The sequence below is a fragment of the Sceloporus undulatus genome, chromosome 2 (genome assembly GCF_019175285.1).
Source record: "Sceloporus undulatus isolate JIND9_A2432 ecotype Alabama chromosome 2, SceUnd_v1.1, whole genome shotgun sequence".
NCBI classification, from domain to species: Eukaryota; Metazoa; Chordata; class Lepidosauria; order Squamata; family Phrynosomatidae; genus Sceloporus; species Sceloporus undulatus.
In genome coordinates this window covers 214,470,573-214,496,164 of record NC_056523.1, presented here as the reverse complement: position 1 = coordinate 214,496,164, position 25,592 = coordinate 214,470,573, and the positions used below count along the sequence as shown (strand labels likewise).

General features: G+C 39.4%; 1 protein-coding gene across 2 annotated transcripts in view; it reads left to right on the top strand.

Annotated features, from left to right (window-relative positions):
* PIGG (phosphatidylinositol glycan anchor biosynthesis class G) overlaps positions 1 to 25,592 on the top strand; it is a 63,150-nt gene that overhangs the window by 19,487 nt on the left and 18,071 nt on the right. The window contains exons 8-11 of one of the 2 annotated variants that reach the window (XM_042449598.1): positions 2,132 to 2,410; positions 8,098 to 8,555; positions 12,165 to 12,356; positions 19,101 to 19,410. In XM_042449598.1, the coding sequence (XP_042305532.1) occupies positions 2,132 to 2,410; positions 8,098 to 8,555; positions 12,165 to 12,356; positions 19,101 to 19,410 (1,239 nt within the window). The remainder of the gene's footprint in view (positions 1 to 2,131; positions 2,411 to 8,097; positions 8,556 to 12,164; positions 12,357 to 19,100; positions 19,411 to 25,592) is intronic. The other variant, XM_042449597.1, reaches the window with a different exon arrangement.

Below are 25,592 nucleotides of genomic sequence, written 5' to 3'. Positions count from 1 at the left end.
CTGACCTTTTCACACTATGAAATTTTAGCACTTTGATTCCAAACTGCCATGGTTCCATCCTATGAAATCATGGGACTTATGGTTTAGGTTAGAGCATGTAGAATTTCAGCCAGAGCTCTAGTGCCTCACCAAATTGTAAATCTAGAATTTCCTAGGATGCCACCTGGCAGTTAAAATAGGACAGTGGCACTATAACTGTCTAGTATGGTAGGGCCCTGAGTTTGTGATATTTCAGCCAGGAGTGCAGGATTGTGCTTGGGATAAAGTTTCTCCCAATCTAGCAGAGCATAGACAAGTAATGCTGGATTCTACTCTAGGAAAGAATTTGCTAGAAATTTTTAATGTACAGTGGATGGAGTCAAGTGAAATAAAATAGCAGGCAGCTTGACTAGGAAGCCACCTTTTATAGAAAATAAAGAGACAGCCGCACCTAAAGGCAACTGAATGACCAGAAAGAACTCATGAAAAAGAGATGAAGGTGACTATATAGGTTTTCTATCTGGAAAGCTCTGCTTTATTTTTGAACATTTAGAGTGCAGTGTACACTTAGAGTAAGAGGTATGCTTAAACACATGTGATTTTACTGTTTGATCAGAACTCTGGTTTGTACATCTTGAAAGTGCCTATTGTGCTAAGCTCCCAAAAAGAGCACAGGATCCTCCTTTTAGTGGTAACTGTATTGCAGTGGTCCTCCTCCTGTGGTAACTATATTCAGCCCAATGTGACTTTGGTGAGTGGGCTCATTAGAAAAAGGGGGAGAAAGAACTGGGACAGGATTCTTGAAAATTGCATATTTTCAGATGGTTGACATTTAAAGTAGAGATGTTGAGCTGGAAGCTTCTCTGTTTTTCTTTTCTGGTGGCAGTGAAAGTACCAGTCTTTCATCAGTAGTAGACAAAATAGAAAACCTCACTTTAGACCTAGTAGTAACTTGAGATTTCAATCAAAAGTGGCATGTTGCAAGATGTACCTGGAAGCGCATTTCACTAGAAGCCTAATGGCAGTAAGGAGATGTCCAGAGTACTGATCACTAGAAGCCTTTGCTTTAGTTCTCTTTCTGTATGTGGTGTTTTGCTGTGGCAAGATAACTATTTTCTAAGGATTTTAAATACTTGTAGGTCTTTGAGTGTGTGTTTGTGTGACTGTCTGAAAAATAATATGGTTCAAGCCTGTGGTGTGAACCTACAGATTGGTTTCTGTCGTTCGGGGAGAGGTGGAGTCACACTGCTGGCCTTGCTCCCAGCCCTTTGAAACCCCTGTTAGGAATGTGGATATTCCACAAAGGGATGCCTGCTGAGAGCTCTGCACAGTTTGGAACCCGGTGTAATTGGGTTCCAAATTATGTGAAAGCCATGTGCCTGGATTTTTTCTCTTCAATCTGTATACTGTATAAGGTGTGGAAATTGGGAGTGTGGTTGGACAGGGGTGCAATGGATGTGAGTTCAGCAGTGTGGCACCATTTCTCTTTAATTGGACAGAACTGCCTTTGTTCAGATGACACAGGGAGCAGGCTCAATTCTTGTCTTTATCATCTATCATCTTATTAGCTTGGTCTATACTTTTTAGTACATGTGCTTTTCTCTTTGTGACAGAAGCACAGTAGATTTATTTGGCCCAGATACAGGCTCACTGAGGGGCACCAAAGGGTTTAAGCATTCCCAGTGAGGTTTCTGATGCTTCTTTTTCTTAACCCCCTTCTTCTTCCAGAAAACAGACCCTGTGCTATGCTGCAAACTCTCTCTACAGTTTCAGAGTCTGCTCACTTTGAGGTATGGTAGGGGGCTGCTTTTGAGAATACAAATCTGGAACTCCTAGGGAGTGGTAGAACTCATTGTGCTCTTCCTTTGGATCCTGGCCATTTATGAGGAGTCTCTAGTCTCCTGTGTTGTACATAATATAGCATTATGTGGAAGGGCAGATGGTCTCTGCTCCCCAGAAGTTCACAGTCAGTGATAATAATGTGCAAGTAGCTACAGAAGATCACTGTTACATACTGACATCTCTACTCAGTTGAATACTGAATTGCACCTTGTGCTTGAGCTGAGGTAACACAAGACACGACTTGCTTCCTCTTTGCCTGATTTTGATCCATTGCCTCTCCATTTTGAGCTTGTCCTTTCCCTTCCCACAGGTGCTGCTGCTACTCCTGTTGAGCACCCCAAAAGCCCTTAGCAGTAGGGCCCAACTGGAAATCCCCCTCTCTCCATTATGCTCTCTGCTGTTCTACCTGTTGTGCCTGATGCTTTGCGCTGTTCATGTAGTGGTTTGTACCTCAACGGAAAGCTTGTGCTATTTCTGCAGCATCTCATGGCTAACAGCCATTGGAGTGATTATGCTGGTTTCTGGACTTTTGTGTGTCATCCTGTCTGCTGTGGAAAAGGAGTTTGTGAATTCAAATCAACCGGCAAAGGTAAGATACACAGGAATTTGTCTTGAGCTGTTTTTGCCTGTTGCTCTATAGTTCACCTGTGTGTTAACCCTTCCTTCCGTCCCTTTGTTTTGTTTTGTTTTTTAAAAAATCATGCTGCTTTAACCTTCATAAGAGACAATAAACAAGTGTCTGCATTGTTTTCCTGGAAATAAAAGCACTGGGAAATGATGCTTTGAACAGAAAAACTGAGAAAGGACTAAGCTCTTTCCTCCACGCTGGCCCTCTGCTTTAAATTACTGCTTATAAAAATAGCTGTAGAAAACACTACTTAGAACTCGAAGCATGGTAAATTGATTGCACATCCAGTTTACAAGCATAGCAGTCCAGGTCAATAAAGCACATTTGAAAAATATGGTAACTGAATTTGTATGTGCTTTCCTCTGAGGTGGTTAGATTGTCCTGTTTGGGAGGTATCTCAGTGTATTACCCTATTATGTCATACTTAACTCTATACATTATATGTTTTGTGAAGAAGTAATTTCTTTCATCAAGAATCTGCTTCTTACCAAATTCACTGAGTTCCTAGAATCCTCACATAGCAGTATTTAATACCCATCAGATGGGTAGTTGGAGTGCATTCATTCTCTTTGTTCTGCAATAGAAACTTGACTGGAATAAACATGATGGTGCACATGAAATTGTTACAGAACATAGCAGGTCTGTCTTCTGCCTCCTCTTTTGGTAATTCAGGGTTAGGAATATATGCTTTTCCAGGTGTTTTTGGACTGCAGTTCTCTTCATCTCTGTATTGACTGTTCATGTTAGGGCTGCTGGGAGTTACAATTCAACATCTGGAGGGTGACAAGCTTCCCAGACTTGCTGTAATGTTGTCATGTCATGAATTTCCATGTCCACTCCCTCAGTTATTTGCTGCTCCTTGAAAAGGTAGTGGAAATGCAGATATGAATGTAGTGAAATCATGTGTATTCTAATTTATGGATTTCTGTTTTGTCACTGTGCAAAATAATTCTGGACCCAGGTACAGGGAAGTGTCAACTTCAGTGTAGTTTACAATATGCCAGTAGTCTTGAGTTTATGAGTTTGGTTGTTGTGCATAGGGTGATTTTTACCTTCTGCCTGAAAAGTACCTTTAAAAGATCCCCACATCTTTAAGAGGCTCCACTTTTAGAAAAGTCTCCACATCTTTGATCATTTGTTGCCTGCATGTGTGTGTGAGCCTTCACGTTCCCTGGACATATGAACCCCATGAATTTCATAGGGTTTTTTTTTAGCCAAAGAATAGTCAGAGGTGGTTTAAGAGAGTTCCTATAGCCCATAGCACCTGGTGTTCATGGTGGTTTCCCATACAAGTACTAACCAGTACTTGTATGGTCTCCCATACAAGTACTGACCCCACTTAACTTCCAATATCAGACTGGATCTGGGGCCTTTAGGCTATTTACAAAATCAGTAGCTCCAGACACTGTTGGTTTGGGCAGTCTTGCAATCAGCTATTGCCAGAAATGATCTGAGCTTGACAGATTGTGAACACTGATTTGTTATGGTGAGAATATCACAGCCTAAAAGGTGAGAGGTACTCCATTATAATGATTAAATAATCAGAGCCTGAAAGAATAGTTTGGGGAGATTAGAGGCAAGGGACTGCTGGCTTGATTGTGCCAAAGAACTTTGAAAGGCATCTTACATTCTTTGAAAATCACTGCATGAAATTTGCATCTTCCACTGATCCATGATGTCTGATTTCATAAAGGAGCAGTAATAATAATTAATAATAATACAACAATCTTGATTTTGAAGTGACATTTATAGATTTCCTGCAATTGGAGAAAAATGTGCTTTTTTTTTAAAGCAGGCAGTTTATTGCAAATGGTTTTAGAAAATAGTTTCATATAAACCCAGTATAAAAATGTTACTTATAACAAACTGAAATACAAAAAAGAGAAAATGAAGAAAGGAATTAAACGTCAACTTTGTTTTGACCAGCAGTCTTGAAGTCTTCGCTGTGTGGGCAGAGGTATGAAAACCAGATAGCTATAGTGATTGATTGGTAGGTGAATCAGTGAGAGCCAACATCCATGAGTTAAAAGACAAACCTTTAAAAAATGACTGTTGACTCTGATTTACTGTTGTATTAGAGAATGAAAAGAGAATATTACCGATGACATTTCCCTCCCAGCTATGAGTGATACCTTTTTGTGACTTGTGAGTTACCGTATACCTCCTTCATTGTCATATATTGACATTTGAGTAATGTGGAAAATTAAATGGCAGATAAGCAGCTGCAAATATTTAATTGCTTGCTTTATCCTAATGAAAATCTGAACTTCAGGGAGCTTCTCCTGTGGTGGTTCAGGCATTTTGAGAAATGTCAACCAAGGAAATTTGAGCAGCTCATGGTTCTACCTTGTGGGTCCAGGGACCAGAGGAGTTGCCTATTGTCCTCAGGGATTGGAAACTTCAGGAAGGAAACATGAATCATTCATGCTTTTCAGTTGCCATTGTTTTAAAACAGTGAAAAGGGGCTGTCTGATATCATTAGGTTCTGCTGGAAGGCAATGAACAAAGAGACCCACACTGAAAGTATGAGCAGGAAGTAAAGTCGTATTCTGGAGAATTGTATGGAGGATATCTAACATTTTTAAACAAATAGATTTATACCTTGCCTATCTTTCAGAAGAATATTTTTGGTGTAAAGAAATTGCATGGAGAGACAACAAACCCCCCCCCCTCTTTTGTAATACTAAAACCCAGAGTCATACACTGAAGCTTCATAATGGGATAGTCAAGACAGAAAAAAATATTAAAGTGCTCCTTCACATTGTGAATAATTAAATTGTTAAAACTGTCACTCAAAAGATGTGGTGATCTTTGCCAGCTTCGAAAGGGGATTGGGGAAATTTAGAAATAATCAGGCTAGTAAGGATTCCTTGCCTAAGAAGTCCCTATGAAATTTCTGGGGTCACCATGAGTCGGCAGGTGATTTGAAGGAGTGCGCACACATGCACACGCACGGCTATTAGTAGTGGTCAGTAATTGTGATAGTTACATGTTCCTTCTCAGAATCAGAGGCAGCATGCTGGGGAACAAAAATAGAAGAATTTGATTTCCTTCATGTCCTGTTTGGGGACTCCCCAATGGCATCTAGTGGGCCAGGATAGAAAATGGTTTGCTGGATTAAATACCCTTTGGTCTGATTCCGCAGGGTTGATTGTAGGTTTTCAAGGTCCATTTGCTGAAAGACACTGAAAACACAGGTATTGATCTCTGTTCTGTAAAAATAAATGTTGGAATTAAGAGTAAAATGGTGTGTTAAAAAATTGGTTTAAAACTAAATTTATTTAATTGATGTACTCTAAGAATAGGGCCAAATGGTTTCATGTTGAATAACAACATATTCAGACCAATCCAACTGTACTTAAAATGGAAAAATATAAATGCTGAAATTCATTGAAATTGCTGTATCAGAAATGTAAATTTACAGCGCTATATAAATAAAGGTTAATAATAATAATAATAAAATACAAATACTTTCTATTCCTTATCATTTTTTTGTCCTTCTTTCCAGCACCTGGAAACTTAGGGCCCCAACAGACAAGCCAAAATAAAGCTGCTTCAGGTCACTTTGTAGGTATGCTCTTTAAATGATGCATGCATCCTAAGAGGCCGGAAACTGCGCCAAAGTCATGCTCCAGTCCTAAGGACTGGAGCGCAGCTTTGGCAGAACTTCTAGACTACAGTATTGGGATGCATGTGTCATTTAAACAACATACCTCCAAAGTGATCCATAGCAGCTTTATTTTGGCCTGTCATTTCAGGCCCTGAGTTCTTAAGGACCTAGTTGTTTTTTTCATGTAACAGACTACACCAACAAAGAATACTGTAAATCATATTTGACTTTTGTAAAGTTTCCAGTTACTTAGTTGGCGAAAGATATTTGCTTTCTGAGGACTGTGCCAGGACCCACAGCACCAGCACAGAAAATGTCCTGGCCTAACAATATTCTCTTTGTTTCTTTCATGTTGTGCATTGGATGTGCAAAATGTGGTCTCCTGTGTTCGGCTGCATCCGTACTGCAGAAATATTCCACTTTGACAATGTTTCAACTGCCCTGGCTCAGTGCTGTGGGATTCTGGGAATTGTTGTTTTATGAGGCATTTCTCCTGCCATGTCAGAGAGCTCTGGTGCCCTGCCAAACTACAAATGTCAGAATTCCATAACATTGAACTAGGGCAGTTAAAGTGGGGACAAACTGGATTATTTCTGCAGTATGGATGCAGCCTTTGTGTGCTTGTAAACAAAGATTGTGAGTTGGTGGGTTAAACATTCAGTGATATGTCTCCAACTCAGCTATGAGCATGGACAGTGCTTAAAAGGGCATGTATATACAGTGGGTCCTTCCCATCCATGGAGTCTTGGTTCCAGTCCTCCCTTCCACAGATGGATAAAATGTGGGAGCTCAATCATATTAGTCAGTGGGCGGCAATGTGCATGCGCCTGTGTCAGTCTGACTGTGGGCATGCACTGCCATTGACTAATATGGGATGGGTGATTTGTGGAAGCTCTGGTCCATGGATGACTAGCCTGCCAACATGGCAACATGGACTAAAAAACTAGTGCATTTCCTATGAAATTGCTATGTGGTGTAAGTCAGGGGTGGGAATCATGCTGTTCTCCAGATGCTGTTCAAGTGCAAATCCCTGCAGCCCCAGCAATCATAGCTGGTAAGGAATGCTGGGAGTTGCTATCTAACAACAGAGCCATGTGATTTCCTACTCCTGAGTTACACATAGTAGCAACTTCATAGAAAACATCCCCCCCCCCCCCCCCCCCCAGTTCCTTTTCAAGAACCGTGTGTGCTTATGGGTTCACGTATGAACTGACTGGCCTTCTGTTTTTCAATCCGTGGCATTTGGATACCTGAACTGCTGTTTGCATATCTTTGCATATTAGACCATGCAATATAATTATTTTGCAGGTGCTGTTTTTGTCTTGCTTGATTATTATTATTTTTTACTGTTATCATGTTGTTTTTTTTACATCGGAGTGAACTTCAATTTACTGAAAATGGTCTACCAAGGATTTTTAGATTTCCTTAAATTAGTCCACTATAGAGCTTATTAACATATAAAATGTCTCTTTCTGAGGCAACCTTGTATGACAGCCTTTAATGAAATAAACCCTTAGTTTCAGTGTCTGCAATATAAAAACCAGCAAATCAATATTCTGCTTAGGGTGGCTGATAAACTCCATGAATGAATATACATTTTCCCTCTGCACTGCAATATGGTGGAAAGACTATGAAGAAAATGAGGAAATAGCTCACCATTTACCTCCTTTTGAATTTTCTGATTGCTAAAAGATTTCTATTTTTAGTTCTGCATGAACTGCTTCCTACTCTGTCGCAAGACTAGCAACAAGATGAACTTTAAATGTTACACTGGTTATTCACAGAGAAGCTGCGTGCAGTCCTTGAAGGAGAACGTGCAGTCGTTTCAATAGGACAATTAACTAAGTGTTGACAGTAACTCTGAATTACACTGAAATTAACCTTGTTTCAGACTAGGAATATAGGAGAATTACATAAAATATAACAAAAATACAGTTGTCATTGAAGAAGCAACTGTAAGCAATTTTGCATTCCGACGATTCTAATGATATGTTGGAGTCTTCAAAATTATATCACTAACACATTTCTCTCTTTACAGAATCCAGCTGCCTCCACTTCCAGCTGGTCTGAATTAGATGTACTCATCCTGGCAGGCACGATTGGCCATGTGTCAAGCCTGGGTGCTAGCAGCTTTATTGAAGAAGAGCACCAAACGTGGTACTTTCTCATCAATACCCTATGCCTTGCTCTGTGTCAAGAGATCTGCAGACACTATTTCTTGGCCAAAGAATGTGATCTTCAGCTTCTCTCTGCAGCAAAACCCTCTTCTGGAGAAGTAAAGGGAGCATCTTCCCACCATAGGAGTGATGTTGACCTGTTCCAGGATGATTTGAAAATGGGCAAGATCACTTCCATTGAAAACAGGAGCGGTTCTGAGAAGTGGATGGCATTATTGACTCCATGGGTCATTCTTATTTGCTGCCGGCTGCTTCGATCATTAAATCAGACTGGAGTTCAGTGGGCGCATAGGCCAGATTTTGGACACTGGTTGACAAGGTACTGATCTGATTTGCTGTCCAATTGGAATAACATTTCTAAATGGCTAAAAGACTGTAGTGAGATATAGAATCTCTTTAGATAACATGGCCAGGGAAGCACAATGAAATGTGTTTCTTTAGATAATGAATAGGCAATTGTGGCCTTCCCAGATGTTGGACTGAAATTCCCATTAGCCCTAACTAATATAGCCAGTCATGCGGGATAATGGAAGTTTCAATTTACCAATGTCATTCCTTAGTAACAGTGAATGAATAGATGCCAATATAATACTGAGTAAGACTGGCAGTTTCCCTGGGCCATAGAAATATAACCTTTTAGGAAAAGATAAGGTGGTTCAAGTAGCACTGAATCAGGTTAGCCTTTTTTTTAAGAGACATAAATTGTACATGTGATTCTAAGGCCTAGTGACCTCAGTGGAAAAGCATTAAACTGCTGGAAGTCAATGAGTGGACAATCATCCATATAATGCAGTTTGTTAGGTGTATTAACATTAGTTTATCAGTGGTCTTCAGAGCCCTTAAGCATAAACAAATGATGTAAGCAAAGTACAATGATAAAAATCTAAAGACAAGTACAATCGATCCTCCACATCCATGGATTCTTTATCCATGGATTCAAGCCTCCACAGCTTGAAAATAATCAAAAAATATATGTAAATTCCAAAAAGCAAAACTTGATTTTGTCATTTTATATAAGGGACACGATTTTATTGTCCATTGTATTCAAATGCACATCACTTCTAATCTCCCTCTTCTTGGTGTTATTATCTCCATATCATTCAGTGGGGTGCTGAAATTGGAAAATCTAAGGCTACCAAAGGAGTGTGTGTCAGAGATTAGGTGTGAACTGAGGGCTTCTTGGTTTCTTGTTGTATTCTATTGCTAGACTACCTGTAGCATCTATGAATGTAATGACTTGGAAGTTGTGACTGATGCTTTTTAAAGATGGGGATAATTACATTTCAGAAGCAGCCAGTGTGGTATAGTAGTTTAAGTATTGGACTATGAATCTGGAGATCAGGTTTCAAGTCCCCGTTCTGCCATGGAGACCCACTGCATGACATTGGGCAAGTCACACACTTTCAGCCACAGAGGAAGGCAAAAGCCCCCTGAACAAATCTTGCCAAGAAAACCCTGTGACAGGTTTGTCTTAGAGTCACCATAAGTCAGAATCTACTTGAGGGCATACAATAACCACAATCAAACTTCCATTTCCACTTTACAAAGTGTGGAAGTGTGGAAGCTATATTTTGTGCTATTTCCTAACCACAGTGTTTCCATAGCAAACACACTCAGCTTATGAAAAATCCTTTTTACTGCATGTCTGTGCAATTCATGATCTACCAGGTTGAACACTGTATACCCACCATGTATAGCAGCCTACAGGAGTCTTGACTAATCTGTGTTTGTAGCTTACATTGCGTTCCTACCCTATTTGGGACTAGAGAAAACATGCACGTATGTGTATGTGTATATATGACATTATCCAGCATGTTACAATATTCACAGCAATGTGTGTTCTTTTCTAAAAATAAAATGCACCAAGGCAACCCAGATTCTGTGATGCAAAAGCTAAATTATACTGCTTCTACAAACTGGTTGAGTTTGTGAGATTTCTCTTGTTTGGGGTGATTCTGCCATTGATACTATTTTTGTGCTGCTTGTTCTGCTTCAGCTAGCTTGAAAGAGTAAAGAGCTGAATATTGGCCAAACAGTTCCAAGCTTTTGTTTTTACAACCATAATAGCTAGGAAGTCAGTTTTTAAAAAAATTAAAGCTGATATTCTTAGGATGCTAAGGGCAACACAGCTTGTGCTTCATCTGAGTTCCTGATGAATTCTGGCATACATAGCGATTGGACAAACCCAGGACTGTCTGCTGGTTTAATGGATCAGGCAGGGAGTGATCAACTTGTCTTTCTGGTGAGAATCATGTGGCTGCATAATCTTGATATCACCTCACTGAGAAGCAGCGACTTTTGCTGTTTTTGCTACCGTATGTCTTACTGTTTCAGGAGATAGCAGTTGTATGTATAAAAGGTACATGTACAAAGGATGTACAAACTGTATTGTATTACCCTAAGAGATGCCAAGTTGGCTGCTAATTGAATCCCTTTCCCCTCCCTTGTATGTGTATGGGAATGTGCAGAATCAGGTTGAATCCAGCTTTTCCAGATAGAAGAATCCCATTTACCAAAGTCTGTTTGATGGAAAAAATGCCACAATGCTCCTAAGAAAGAGTGTTGTACCTGTTCTTTAGTGGACTGAGAAGCTGTTTTTTTTTTTTGTTCTCTCTACTAAGCAAGGTGATTAATAATTTGTTAAAGAAGATTTTAGAATTTGATATTTATGGATGTGTTTTTAAATAGATCTTTAAATCAATAGAGTTATAACATTCTAACTTTTTCTCTTCATTATCTTTACCTGCTTTTGATTGTTGTGATCTGCACTGAGATCTAGTTTTAGGATATTAGTCAATACAACAAATAAAGTAGAGATCAGGACTGACAGAAAGGATTTTTTGAAAGACATATAGCCATCCATCTAAACCCATGAATTTTCTATCCACTGATTCAACTATCAACGGATTCAGGGTTTATTAAAAAAAAAATCCAATAAGCAAAAATTGATTTTGCTATTTTATATAAAGGACACTCTTTTATTGTGTTATTGTTTTTAATGGGACTTGAGCATCCACGGATTTTGGTATCCTCAGGAATTCCTGGAACCAAACCCCAGCGCATACCAAGGGCCCACTATATTTCCCACTATTACCATCCTTCTATGTGGAGCTGTGGGGCCATTTTGAGATTTCTTCTAGAAAGGTAGTTCTCAAACTTTGGGCTTTAGACATTTTGGATTGTAAAGTCTTTCCTCAAAGGCCATTATGTCCACATAATCTGAAACTGGAAATTGAAAATAGTTGAGAACTACCACTCTATGACTACTCTTGTATTATAATGGGTGATGATGACTCTGAACAAGTCTGGACATTCAGTCCAGGACTCTGTCCTGATTTTAAAAGCTGGTGTGTATGTGTGTCCACGAGTGTGGCTGAAATACAGGTCTTTGCCTGGTAGGACATTTGAAAAGCCACTGCTGCAGTATTTTCTGTGAGACAAAGAGAAAATGCTCCTTAAAGAAAATAAATTCATATTTAGATGGCTATTTCCAGGGTGCTAATGCCATCGCACACTCAGGCTTTTCTTTTTCTACCACACAGACAATTGTTTGACTTCTCCCTATATATCAACCTTCCCCTAACATGGGTTTGACTACAGCTGACAGAATCCCCAGCCAGATTTTTTACGTATGATCAGAGTTGCAATCCAATATGTTGAAAACACCAGGTTGGGAAAGGCTGTTATATGTATTGAGAAATGTCTGGTACATTGCAAAAATGTAAAATATTATGCTATCTAGAAACTTTGTGCAAGCATATATAGTGGCATTTTAGGATTATCCCTCCCCCCTCCCTCCAGTGTATTGGATCGCAACATGCACCTCAGTTATATTTTTAAATATAATTTGAAAGTGTATATGTGAATTTGCAGTAGCTATATCTTGTAAAATGGGCTTGATTTGAATTATTCTCATTGTGTTTTACAGTTCCGAACATAAACCTGAACTTTCTCTTCTGGCAGCAGTATCCCTAGTTATGATCTTTATTCTTGTTCAGCGGAGATGTTCTCTGGTTTCGAAAATAGCAATGGCACTCGGACTCTTGGGAGTGTACAGTTACCGGGCAGCCATTGGAAATGTGGAATTTCCATGGCAACAAGACAGCCAAGATATTTCAAAGTAAGTTAATTAGCAACTGTGTAAATGTATTTAATGCTGCAAGGGCTAAAAAGTACCATTATGAGAGAATACTGTGTTGGTCTAGGCCTGTGATTTTAAACAGAGGTGTACAAAATTCAGGCTTTTGGCTTCTCCATTGCCTTTTACTAAGTGCAAAATCCATCCACTGGAACTGAATATGAAAGACATAAACTTAGAAAGTATTTGGTGCCAGAAATGAACACAGCTTACAGACCTGCCATGCTAAAATCTACTTCTGGTTGTCTCATACTTACTTAGCTTTAGCAGTATAATTAAGCAAGGAGTAAATTGGTTTGCTGCTGCTGTTGCTAAATAGAGTAAAACATCTTTGCTGATCTACTGCAGATCAATTTGTAGTACCTTTTGCCTTTCCCTGCTTTAAAAGATTCTACCTATTGGCACCAACAATTCAAAACAGGAAACTTTTTCAAAGATTAGCAATCACTGATTGGTTGGCACCTATTGAAATTATGATTTTCCATGCCATGTAGAATGCCAGTCATGGATATAAGTCTCTTTCCTTGTCATCCGTCAACTTGGAAAGTAAGGGGAGGACTCTGATTTAGAACCCATAGAACCCTCTTTGATTCTAAGACTACATCTATACCACATGGTTATAGGGGTTTGATTCTACTCCAAATGTCATGGCTCCGTTCTATGGGATCCTGAGAGAAAGTGAAATACTTGGAATTCTCTTCTAGAGAGCTCTAATTCTCTCCATTGAACTGCAGCACTAAAAGAGCCACAACATAGACCCCAGATAAGCCTTTCTAGAGACGGTACTCCGTAGCTGTGGTGCTCCCACTAAAAAGTGCATCCTCTAGCATCCACCTACCCCGTTCATTTAGCAGGAGTATCTGGAGACAGACCTCTGAAGACAGTCTTAAAATCGGGTAGGAGTACATGTCATGGTTTGGAACACAGTGGTAAATAAACAAAGAGGACACAGTTGTGCAAGCATGGGGAGAAGAAGGGCAACTAGTTCTTGCTGATTGGTGGAGGCAGTCTCACCGCACACAGGGAGAGGAAGTGACTTCTGAATGGAAGCACTGTATATTTACTTGCCATTCATATGAATATTGCAAAATATTAGAGATGGTAGCATGCTTGTAGTTCCATTGGTCCGTGATCTTTTCTAGTTCTTTAACAAGCTATGGTGGTTTATCCCTATGTAATTCAAAGAAACACATAAAATCATATATCACTTTTATAATCATTCTGCTAATGATGGCCTTTAGCATCCTGTCCCTTCCTAGTACTATGCTTTGATCTTCCCAGATACTGCAGTAAATCCCCTTGGATTGCAAAGAGGTACCTCATACACTTAATGTTAAATGCAGTTAAAATATAGACTGATTTTTTCTGGATCAACCCAAAGATCCATCAGCATCCCGTCTTCAACACTGTCCAGTCTAATCTTTCTGAAAGCTTGGGGGTGTACAAAGACAAAAGCACTGTTCTCTCCCCAGCATGTGGTATTCAAAGGGATCCTGCTTCTCAGCATGGAGGGTCTGTTTAGCTATTGAAGTAACAAATTTATTCCTTTCTTGTAGTCACTACCATTCAGAGAGAGAGCCATGTCTCTGTAATGCAAGGCTCTTTATCCTATGGCAAAGGAAAGCATCTAGATACCTGGAGGCAATTGTTATTAGTCACAGGCGACTAACCAAGTATTAAATTACAGTGCTGTGTGTAGTTAGGATTCAATTTGAGAACAGGGTTCCATTAATCTCTCAGTTTTCTAGTTATCCACTAACTGCTCTGTGACAAATGATTTGGGGACTTCTAAACTTGAAGCATAATCCGCTGAACTTTCAAAGCTGTGCTTCAGAGCTTGGCTCATTCTCCCTTATAGCTGCTGGTTTAATATCACCATTACAATGCAAAGAGCAGTTAACGGATGTATGCATTTTGAGTTTTTTGAAGTGTGGCATGATAATGCTACTTCCGAAAGTCCATTGCAGCACTCATTTTGATAGCAAGAGACTGAAACCATTTGTGGCTGAAAGGGAAAAAATAGATATGAAATATAACACCAGGATGGATTCTTATAGCATTTGGGGAGAAGGGATTTATTTGATTTATGATGCAAGTAGGATCAGTTTTTGTGCTCAGATTGTGTTTTGGAGAGTGCCATGTTCCCAGTAGCGTGTTCAAATTCAAAGAGCAAATCTTATATTGAGAGTAAATCATTTTGTACTTGATGAACGTATAGCACTCGTACACATCTGCCTACTTCTTTTCCCTTCTTTCACATGGGTTTACTTTGTTGTGGTTCATACAGCTTCCATAGTTCTAAGTAGGTGTAGGCAAGACAGTGTGGTGGTGGGGGTCGCACCAGTATAAGAATGCTGTGAAATTTGCAGTGTATTTGTATTTGACAGAAATGGCAAAAAGTGGAACTTATTTTCCTGTTCATAAGCTTTATTGAACAATCAATAAGCTGCAACATGTTAACTGGTAAGTTGATGGAGCAGCTAATAAATAAGAAAGGAAAAAGGTCTTGTAGCATCTATGAGGTGATAGAATGATGACTGTAGATCCCAGTTTCCGGTTTTGGGGGACAGTGAGGTCTGCCAAGTTAGGTGAGTGCTAGTCATGGACATAATGTGTTGTGGATTCCACAGCCGATCTGCAGATTTCTTTAGCAGCTGAGATGATGCAAGAATTTCTTCCTGAAGGTAAAATGTTTGAAATTGAGGGCCACTGTAGAAAATAGTGTGAAGGGTTTTGTTTTTGTTTTGGCTGGGGCGGGGGGAGGGACCTGAACTTATAGTAGTTTAAAGTTCCAGGTTCTGTCATAGTTCCCTGCCCTAATTCCTATAAGTCGTTAGAAAGTGCAGTTCATCAAGTAACAGTAGGTTACCGAATACAGATATTTGATGTATGCTTGTTGTGTACAAAGTCCAATTCCTACTGATGTTCAAAAAGTATGTGAATGGCGGAAATCAGCCCCATTGACACATTCTTGTTCTTTTTAGTCCTCTCTTCACCTCTTGAGACATTTGAAGGAGTTTGGCAGGGGTCTGATTGCTTTCAAATGCCACATCCTCCTTGAAAGTTATTTCTGGAGAGTGGGAGAGGAGGACACTGTAACCTTGTCTGTCTTCCTCATTTCTCTCCCTGAGAAGGTAGGACTGGACAAAGGAAGCAGACACTAAAAATATGGTCCCCGGGAAGCGAGAATGTGGCCCCATGTACCATATGTTCTCTGTGTTTGCACAACTGAATTATTTTGTATATACAGTACTTGAAATTCTTTAGCAGTTTGCACCTTGAAGATTTTGATTTGTAATTGTAGCTGAGCATATGTTTTTCTGAACTAGCTGTGTTCATTTGGAATATCAGCATGCAAAGGGATATTGTAGAATAGAGACTAGAAGCTAGTAAGATAAGCTTTTGTAGACTTGACTCTACTTCCTCAGATGTATGGGTTCCCCATACAGACCCCTGCCAAAATCCTATCATGTTCTAGCTTTTACAGGTAAAAGAACGAAGAGGAAAAATACATCATGGATTGTGGGCTGTGAGATACTTCAGGATTCCATGTGGTATCTTGCTAAAATATTTAAAACAATAATGGTTCATGTCTATATGTTTTCTAAAAGTTTACATAGGAAGCTGCCTTATATTGACTGTGACCATTGGACAACGTAGACCAATATTGTTAGGTTTGAGTGGCAGATGTTCTCCAAGATTTCAAGCAGGACTCTTTCTTATTTGTAGATTCTGTTAGGTGGGTGATTTCCCATCCAAGTAACAAGCAGAATCAATTTTGCTTAGCTTCTAAATGCAGGTAATATTGAGTACATTCAGGATGGTATGGTGGTAGAGGTTTCTAGTACTTATGGGTAGGAAGATGGTAGCAGACTACAAAATCAAGGAGGGGAGAAGACACGCCCCAAACTATTAGTATAAGCACTTATGTTTTTGAAGACAAGCGAGCCTGAAGTATGGAAAGGGATTTTGTAGCACCTCTGAGACTAATGGTGCAAAAGAGGTTGTAGCATAAGCTTTTGTAGACTTGATCTACTTCCTCAGATGCATCTGAGGAAGTTGACCAAGTCTAGGAAACCTTATGCTAAAACTTATTCTGCTCAATGAATCTCAAAGGTACTACAAGATCCTTTTGCAAACTAATATTTCAGATTAACAAAGCTATGTCTCTGAATACAAGCCTTAAATTGTTACTAGTAAATAATGGCTGGCTGTTAGTCAATTATGATGTTGTATGTTAAACTTATCACTTTGTATCTATTTCCTGTTTACATTTACAATTGTGGTACTATTGGCATGATTGTAAATGTCTTTGAACCCCACTTTAAAATCCAGCCAGCCACACCAAAAGCAAGAGTCCTGCAGTGCTGGTGAATTGCAACTGGACCCGGTAGCGGGTTTCAGAGGTCAGATTGTGAGATGTAGTGTACAGTGGTACCTCGGGTTATGAAATTAATTCGTTCCGCGGCTAATTTCGTAACCCGAAAAACCTTCGTAACCCGAATTGCCATAGGCGCTAATGGAGAAAAAGCCGCGGCTCTGCCGCGGCTCCATTTAAAATAGCGCCGGGGTTTTTTCGTAACCCGAAAAAACCTTCGTAAGCCGAAACAATAAATCCCTATGGGATTTTTTCGTATCCCGAAAAATTCGTAAGCTGGGTAATTCGTATCCCGAGGTACCACTGTAGTTACAATATTGTGGCTAAATGTCTGCTGCAGGATTTTAGCCAATAAACATAGACGTTGTAGTGGAAACATATAAGATTGCAACATTAAGCTGTGCTGAAATGGGAGCACCTTCACTTTAACAATTGTGTTTCCAGCTTTCTGTACCCCGACAGCCATATAGCCCTCATGAATGAGAGAGCATGCCTTAATTCATGTATTCTATGGGGCAGTGACTTTGGGTGATACTTTTGGTATTTATTCCTATGCTGAATTAGAGTATGTGCATGTGTAGTTTACTGTGTATTAGATTACTTTTCTGTGTAGAATTTTTAAAAGCAAATTTGTGTGATTTCAATGAACGCATGGTTATATATATGTATATATGTGTGTATGTATAATAAATTGCTTTGGAGCTTCTTTTTGTAGTGAGTAATGAAATATAAAATACCTAAACTAAAGTTAAAGCAGGGATGGCGAACAAGTGACTTCCAGATGTTGCTGAACTGTGACTCCCATAATCCTTTTTGATTGGCTATACTGGCTAGAGCTGCTGGGACTTGCACCCCACAACATCAGGATAGCCACATGATTCCCACCCCTGTTCTACACAGTAGTGGGTAACTTAACTGTTTGTGTGTAATTCTGTAGAGTTCTGTGGAGTTCTCACATTCCCTACCCTGTTACAAAAACATTTGATTAGACAGGCATCTTTCTCAGTGAAACACAGGGCTGCTGGTTGGCAGATTCCATACAGTGACCAGACCCAAGACCTGTTTCATAAGCCCTTGTAAAGCCTTCCTTTTTCTATGTGAGTAGAGTGAGTGTGGGATGTATGCTCCATCCCTGTCCCCTCCATTCCCCATCTTCCCATATGAAAAGGGGCTGTAACTGCATTCAATTGGAGATAACTGCAGAATTCTGCATGGTCAGAAACCTTGATAAAGCAGGCCTTTTGATTGCATGGTCCTCTGTAATGTGTTCACCTGCATGCAGCTACAGCTCTTTTTTTAGAGGTATCTTGTGGATGGAGAAGTGAAAATGCAAGACTGGGGTGAGTACTAGAGAAAGTAACACATGAATAGGGTTATACAGTGGGCTCTTGGTCTGGAGTGTGGTTCCAAGACTCTCCATGGATACCAATGGAGAGTAAAATGGCATAGTAAAATGAAAAATGTCCCTTGTATAAAATGGCGCTCTCTCTCTCTCTCTCTCTCTCTCTCTCTCTCTCTCTCTCTCTCTCTATATATATATATATATATATTGAGCTGTGGATTCTTGAATCTGGAGATAAAAAAATTCATGGAGGGCTGATTGTACTTCTCATTATAACAAGCACTGTGTGGTTCCTTAAATTGCAGTATCCAAATTGCTAAACTTACAGTGCAATCTTAGGCCTATCTGCTGAGAAGTTAGTCTTGCTGAAGTCAGTCAGATCTGCGTGAAGTGTGAATAAGACTGTAGCCTTAAATGCTTTCTTATCCAAACCCAGATTTGAGATATTTTGTTTCTTGCCATGGCCTTCCAGGAATTTCCCCATGTGTAGTCCAGGTTTATTTCAATCATTGCATGCTATTTTTTGATGGGATGACTGCATTCTTGAAAGGGAACTAAGGCCTGTTACAGACTTCCAAAATAAAGCTGCTTCGGGACTCTTTGGAGGTATGCTGTTTAAATGATGCATGCATCCTAAGAATCTGGAATCTGCACCAAAGCTGCACTCCAGTGCTTAGGAATGGAGTGTGGCTTTGGTGCGACCTCCGGACTCTTAGGACCCATGCATCATTTAAATAGCATACCTCCAAAGAGACCCGAAGCAGCTTTATTTTGGCAGTCGGTAACAGGCCCTAGAAACAACTAAAATAAATATAAATATAAATATAAAATATAAATAAAATGTGTTACACTATCATAAAGGCACTACAGACTCAGTTCCTCATTTTCCTTTGCATGCAAATGTAGACCTCTCTCCAGCTTTTTGTGATATGTATTCTACAAAAATGGGTGCTTGGATTGGCAAAGACCCTGAATTCATTCTATCCTTTCTCTGCTTTCTTTTTAGGGGCATAATTGAAGCACGGTTCGTTTATGTCTTCGTTCTTGGCATCATCTTCACAGGCACCAAAGACTTGCTCAAATCTCAGGTTCTCTCTGTAGACCCAAAAACCAAGTTAATTGGTTTGTGGGAAATATACAGTGGGCTGGTGTTGCTCGCAGCACTCCTGTTGAGACCTCACAACTTACCAGTTTTGGTCTTCTGTCTGCTCTTCCAAGCCATGATGACAAAGTTTGTTTGGAAGCCACTGGAGTTTGATGCTGCTCAAGTTACTATAATGCACTACTGGTTTGGTCAAGCTTTCTTCTTTTTTCAGGTAAACAGAGGGCATAATGTCTTTAGAAGGGACATGATTATTTATTTCTCAGGCAACTTGTTTCTGGTTTCAATTCAAAGTGTTGAGACTTACTCTTTATGCGCGAGACCACTTTTAGAAGGATGTTGAGACACGTTGGCAAGTCCCATTTTTTACCTTAATTTCAAAGAACTCAAGCATCACAGAGTCTGGATTTACTCCAGAACCACACATCTCACAAGACCACTGCTGATATATCAACTGATCTTTAGCCAGGATACCGCATGAAATTTCCTTGGAAGTTATAGAAAGTATTTATCTCTAGGACTCTAGCTTTTCCCATGGCTAGAGAAGATCAGAGAAGTCTTTTTTGAACTTCCATTTCTACCATGTTTCCCATTGCCTTGCCCTCTTGCCAACCCAAGCATTGAGAGTGAAGTTCTGCAGTGAAGAGAGCCTACTCTTACAAGAGCTGGCTCCCCTTATATTTTAGAACCTCATAACATCTTTTGAAGAGCATAGATTTCAGGCAATCCTTTGGTTTCCCTTTAAATCATACAAATCTTTTGCCTTTTACTGAAGCATACATTTCAGGCACGGTTATGAAGGAGAAGGCATACCTATAGGTATCATGGCTCCAACCTTTTTTGATTTTAACAAATATGAAACAGAACCTTGAACTGGGCTTGTAAACAAATTGGAGGGCATGTTGGTTGTTATAAGGTCTGTGTCTTGTATTCCAGGTTCTCTATAAAGTATGTGCTACACAATAGGTAGCCTCATTTTGGACCAGTTATAGTTTATATAAGCATTCTTCAAGAATAATCCTAAAATGAAAGTATAGCAGTAAACAGTGTGGTATAGTGGTGTGAATGTAGGATTAGGACGCCAGAAGACTCCAGAGGTTTTGAATGTTTGCTGAGCCATGGAAATCCTCTGGGTGACTGTCATACTGTCTCAGCTTAAGAGGAGGAAAATGGCAAACATCTGAATAATTCTTGGCCATGATAATGTCAGTGTATATGAGAATCAAGTTGGAAGCTCATAATAAGGCCCTTTAGTTGAGAAGTGATTAAAACACAGTTCATTGTGGTCAGATCCCCTTTCTCTAAGAAGAGCTTTTGCTGGGCCTCAAGTTAAACTGGGCAAAGTAACTCCTGGGCATAGTTAACCTGATCTTTCTGGGTCATCACTGATTCAAGAGTATTTCTAAGCTCCATTTTTGACATTCAGATGTGCTATCCTATACAGAAAAGGACTCCCCCCCCAAAAAAAATAATCTTGGATTTTGGTTTGAAGGAAGCAGATGTCAGTACTGTTTAAATCCTTTTCAGGAGGCATATAAAACTTTTTCTCTTTTCCAAAAAGATGTTTGTTTTCTTTAGCTTTTTTGTCTTTGTTCCATTTAGCTAGCTTATAGATTATTCACTATTTCTTTTGCCTGTTATATTTGTCTAAATTTCCATTCTTTGGGACAATATGGAAATACATCATCATCATCATCATCATCATCATCATCATCATAATAATAATAATAATAATAATTTATTTTTATCCCCCCTCTCTGGTAGGATTGAGGCGGCTTACAGTAAAAGTAAAAACACAACAATACAAAATAAAACCCATTATCCCTCCCACCAACCCAACACTTTAAAATTCTCTTATAACAATAAAATAATATCCAATCGTTATTGGATGCCAGTGAAGCATTGTCGGAGCCTTAGGTTTCAGGCAAGCTGTTTTTAGCTGAAACGTGAAGAAAAGTGCATATCGCTCTGCCAGTATCCTAAAACCACTTACCAGGAAGTTTCATCAAAGATATCTATGGCCTAAATTTATCAGATTAACTCGTTTCAGAAAAATAACTCCTTGATTGATTTTTAAAGATTACTGTAATTGTAGTTTTCATAAAATGTATCTTCATATGCAAAGAATATAAATGGTCTAAATAATCAGTGTAGCCACAGTTGTACCTTTTTGTGCTACAAAAATATTTACTTTGGGAGACCAGTCTTTTGAGGAAATTAAATCCCAAAATACAGAAAACCCCTCCCACCCATTAATAATAATAATAATAATAATAATAATAATAATAATAATAATAATGCTTATTTATATTTCCTGCCTCTCCCTTATATTTCCCACCTTCCCTTTCCTGCCTCTCCCTCAAGAGACTCAGAAGAGCTTTCAATGAAACACATACTGAGAAATATTTCAGATACCTGCTCCAGGATTGGCATCTCTGACAAGAGAAAGGAGCTTCTGGTTTTTATATTCACTGTTTGTGCTTTGAAATCTCTCCTGGTTCCTATGAACACACTGGCAGGAATAATCTCTTTTGGTGTTCCTTCATTATTAATAGAAGTGCATGCCCTAGCCCACCCCTGTGGAAGTAATTAAGCTTTCTTTTCTTGTGTTTGCATTAAAAGGAACTTCAGGGATTAACAGGCAATCTGTTTTAGAAGATCATTCATGTGATCAGTCCTGTAACAAAAATCTGAAACTTCTAAAAGCTTTGGGAATACTATTTTTGGAATGCAAATACAGTAAATGAAACTAGTTGCAGTTTCTCTTAGGATGAAGGAACTGAGCAATGTTGGCATGAATATATGCTGTGTCTTCCTTACAAAGTTTGTGAAATTCTCTCTCTTTCTCTCTCTCTGTAGTAGACTATACATAGGCCTGTTACAGACTGCCAAAATAAAGCTGCTTCTGGTCTCTTTGGAGGTATGCTGTTTAGACGATGCATGCATCCTAAGAATCCAGAAGCTGCACCAAAGCTGCACTCCAGTGCTTAGGAATGGAGTGTGGCTTTGGTGCAACCTCCGGACTTTTAGGACCCATGTATCATTTAAATAGCATACCTCCAAAGAGACGCGAAGCAGCTTTATTTTGGCAGTCTGTAACAGGCCACAGATATTTTGGTTCATACATTGGGTTTAACATATACTGAATATTGATACTAGTCTGTAAAAGACTCAAGGACAATATCACACTACACTGTTACAGCACTGTTATTCAGTGATATATCAAAGTCTTTTACTCTAATTCTCAAGTCAAATCTCAAGTCTCTACCTTCAAGTATCAAGTTGAGTCTCAAGTCCTTACAAGATACTTTCAAGCCAAGTCTCAAGTCAAATCTCAAATCTGGAAGCCAACTTTAACAGAAAAAAAGGAGATGGTAGTGGTGGTAGTGTCTGGTTTTTTTGGGAGAGGGGGTAGTAGAGTTTCAATAACTAGGAAATTGGGAAGACATGTACACATAGATTATCAAAAGCAATTTACCAAGATACAGTAACATTTAAAAAAAAATAGTTCTACTCAATAGCTTGTCCCCACTCCACCTCACAGGAGCCATCTAAATCTTTTCCTAGGAGCATCAGGCAAGACATGGGGTGTGTTTTTCAGAGGAGACCAGCCAACATGTTAGGCAGTGGGCTTGAGGCAGGGGTCTATAAGAAGCGTTGGCTTGCCTTATGGCAAATGTAATGTACTACCTCTGTCACATGACTGGTTGGCAAAAAGCAGTGTGATGAAAGGGTTGTTCAAAGGAGGAAAATTGTTTTCTGTTCCATATTGTTTCTGGATGAAGTTAAGCCACCAAGTCGATTGCTGAAAAATATACAAATTATGAGTTGAGTTGAGTTAGTGCATCAATTTTTGCATAGTTGAACCTGAGTCAAGTCATTGAATGACTTGAGTCTGACTCAATCAAGTAGAATCTACATCACTGCTATTATTCCACTTGGACTGCTGTGACTTTCTCCTGTGGAATCCTGGGATTTGCAATTTAGGGAGCAGCATTTAAAATTCTCAGTCAGGGCACTCTTAGGCCTTACTAAACTACAAACCTCCAGAAAGGAGGCACACATAGTAGTTAAAGTGGGATAATAGCACTATAACAGTGTAGTGTGATACTGACCTCAGAATTGTGAGTTCCACAGTTGCTATTTTATACTGGGGAAATCAGAGTTGAAAGTTAGTTCATTAGTTCTTTAACGAGATAAGGCCATGCAACTCACCTTAGGTTCAGATATGACAGGGTAAAATTAGATAAAGAATTGCAACGTATCCAATTATTTAGCTTACTGTTAACATTTTTGCCATCATGGTGAGCACAATCAGGATGTTCTGCCTTAAGTATCAAAAGTCTTCAGCTATCTCTGGCTTTTTGTGAAGCATCTCATGTCTGTCTTGTGGTCTGTGAATTTAGCAATGTCAGGAGCAGTTTCTTGCCAGATTAGGCTAAATGTCCTTCCTGCCCTTTATTGTCTACCCTAACAAGAAGGAATTTACTGTGTCAAGAGTGGGCAGAGTGCAGCCCACAGGCCACCTGCATTCCTTGGGACCCCTAAGTGCAGCCCCAAATGCCCCCAGACTCCCCCCTTTTAAGGAAAATTTTGGGGTGATTTTTCTCTCTCTTTTATTTAGCTCTTAAACTATTTGAAAATGTGGTGTACCTTTCTTAACAAAGTGCCAAAGACTGAGCATAGGATCCTCTGCCTGGGGGAGAATATGCTTTTGACCTAAAATTTGGTCTCTTTGTAAATACCATTGCCTCACTTTTCCCCAAAGAGTGGGATTCAAGGCATCTTACAGATTTAAACAAGTTCAGGTTGAGTCTCCCTTACCTACAAGATGTCCTTTTATGTATATACAGATATTCCAAAATCCAAAAAATTCTGAAATCCAAAACACTTCAGGTCCCAAGCATTCTTGGCATGGCACAAAAGAGGAACACCACAATGAAAAGGGGAGACTCATCCTCTACAGTACATAGCTATACAAATACAGTACAGTGGACCCTTGTTATACACTAGGGTTTGGTTCCAAGATCCCCTCATGGATAACAAAATCCATGGATGCTCAAGTTAAATATACTGACACAGCAAAATGGTGTTCCTTATAAAAAATGGAAAATCAAGGTTTGATATTTGAAATTTATACTTTTTTTTGAACATTTTCAAACTGTGGATGCTTGAATCCATCTATAAAAAAACAGTGTATAAGAAGGGCTGACTGTATACCTAATAACTTGCAAAATCGACATTAAAATAGTATTAATCTATTTTTACCACATTAGAACAATTTAAAACATGCAATTAAAAATACAGTTAAAACTAAGACTGTAGTTGATGGTTGATGTATGATGGTTAATAACTTCACCAGGGACTTTCCTCTGTGACACTACAGAGAGGGTCAACCATGTTTGACCCTGGGATAGTTCTGATATACTCTGTGAGTGGTGGCTTGTTCTCCCCTCAACTATAAGAAAAGCAATGTGAGAGGCAGGCCTATTGTGCAGATGTCTTTCTCCACCGCCCAAAAAGAAGTGGAATATCTTAAGACATAAAGGGTTTGTGCACTGACCTTTTGTCTGTGCTCTGTGTGGGATATATTTGCACATACAGATACCAGACATTGGCTGTCATGCCTCCCTGCACAGAAACAATACCCAATGGAGTGGTTTCCAAGCCAACTGTTACTCCAAGATCCATCCTCCTTTTATCCCTCCCCCCACCTTTTCTGATACCAGGTTAATATAAAAAACACAGTCTAAGGCATGTAGAAACAAGGATGCCCCCGGTACAGGAAAACAGTTATACCATATAGGGAGATCCAGGACCATATTTGGGGATCCAGGAGGCTCAGCATGGGGAAGCAGAAGAGCATGTAGCCACGGAGAGACTTAACAGGATCAAAATCTACACAATTCTTTTGCTGATGGGAGAAATTAGGGATGTTATATCTTGTGTTTACAAGTGGGAGAATTTTGCTTTGTCCAGGGAGATTTGTGTCGATTCCCAACTTTCCTTCCCATTCTTCTCTCCGGGGAAAAACCACTCTGATACCAAATTCTGCCCCAGGATAGATTTTACAGTATAAACATGCCTACTTGGACTCTTTCAATTTGATCTTGCTTGAAGTCAGAGACCCTTTTTGTCTATATGTTGCTTGACATCTCAGCTTGCTGGCCACTCCACTTCATGATATCCCCCACTTCTGGAATTTTTATAGTATTACCCTCTGCATGCTTTCAAATTCAGTATCTGTTACCATCTTCTATGTCATTAGTTCTTGGATGTGTGCATGGGAGAGTGTCTTTGTGTGAATGGATGGTGACCACCTTCTGATTAATAAATAAAATTAATTTGAACGTTGCACCCTGGAGTTCAGTTTTTGGATCTGGTTTACACAGGCTA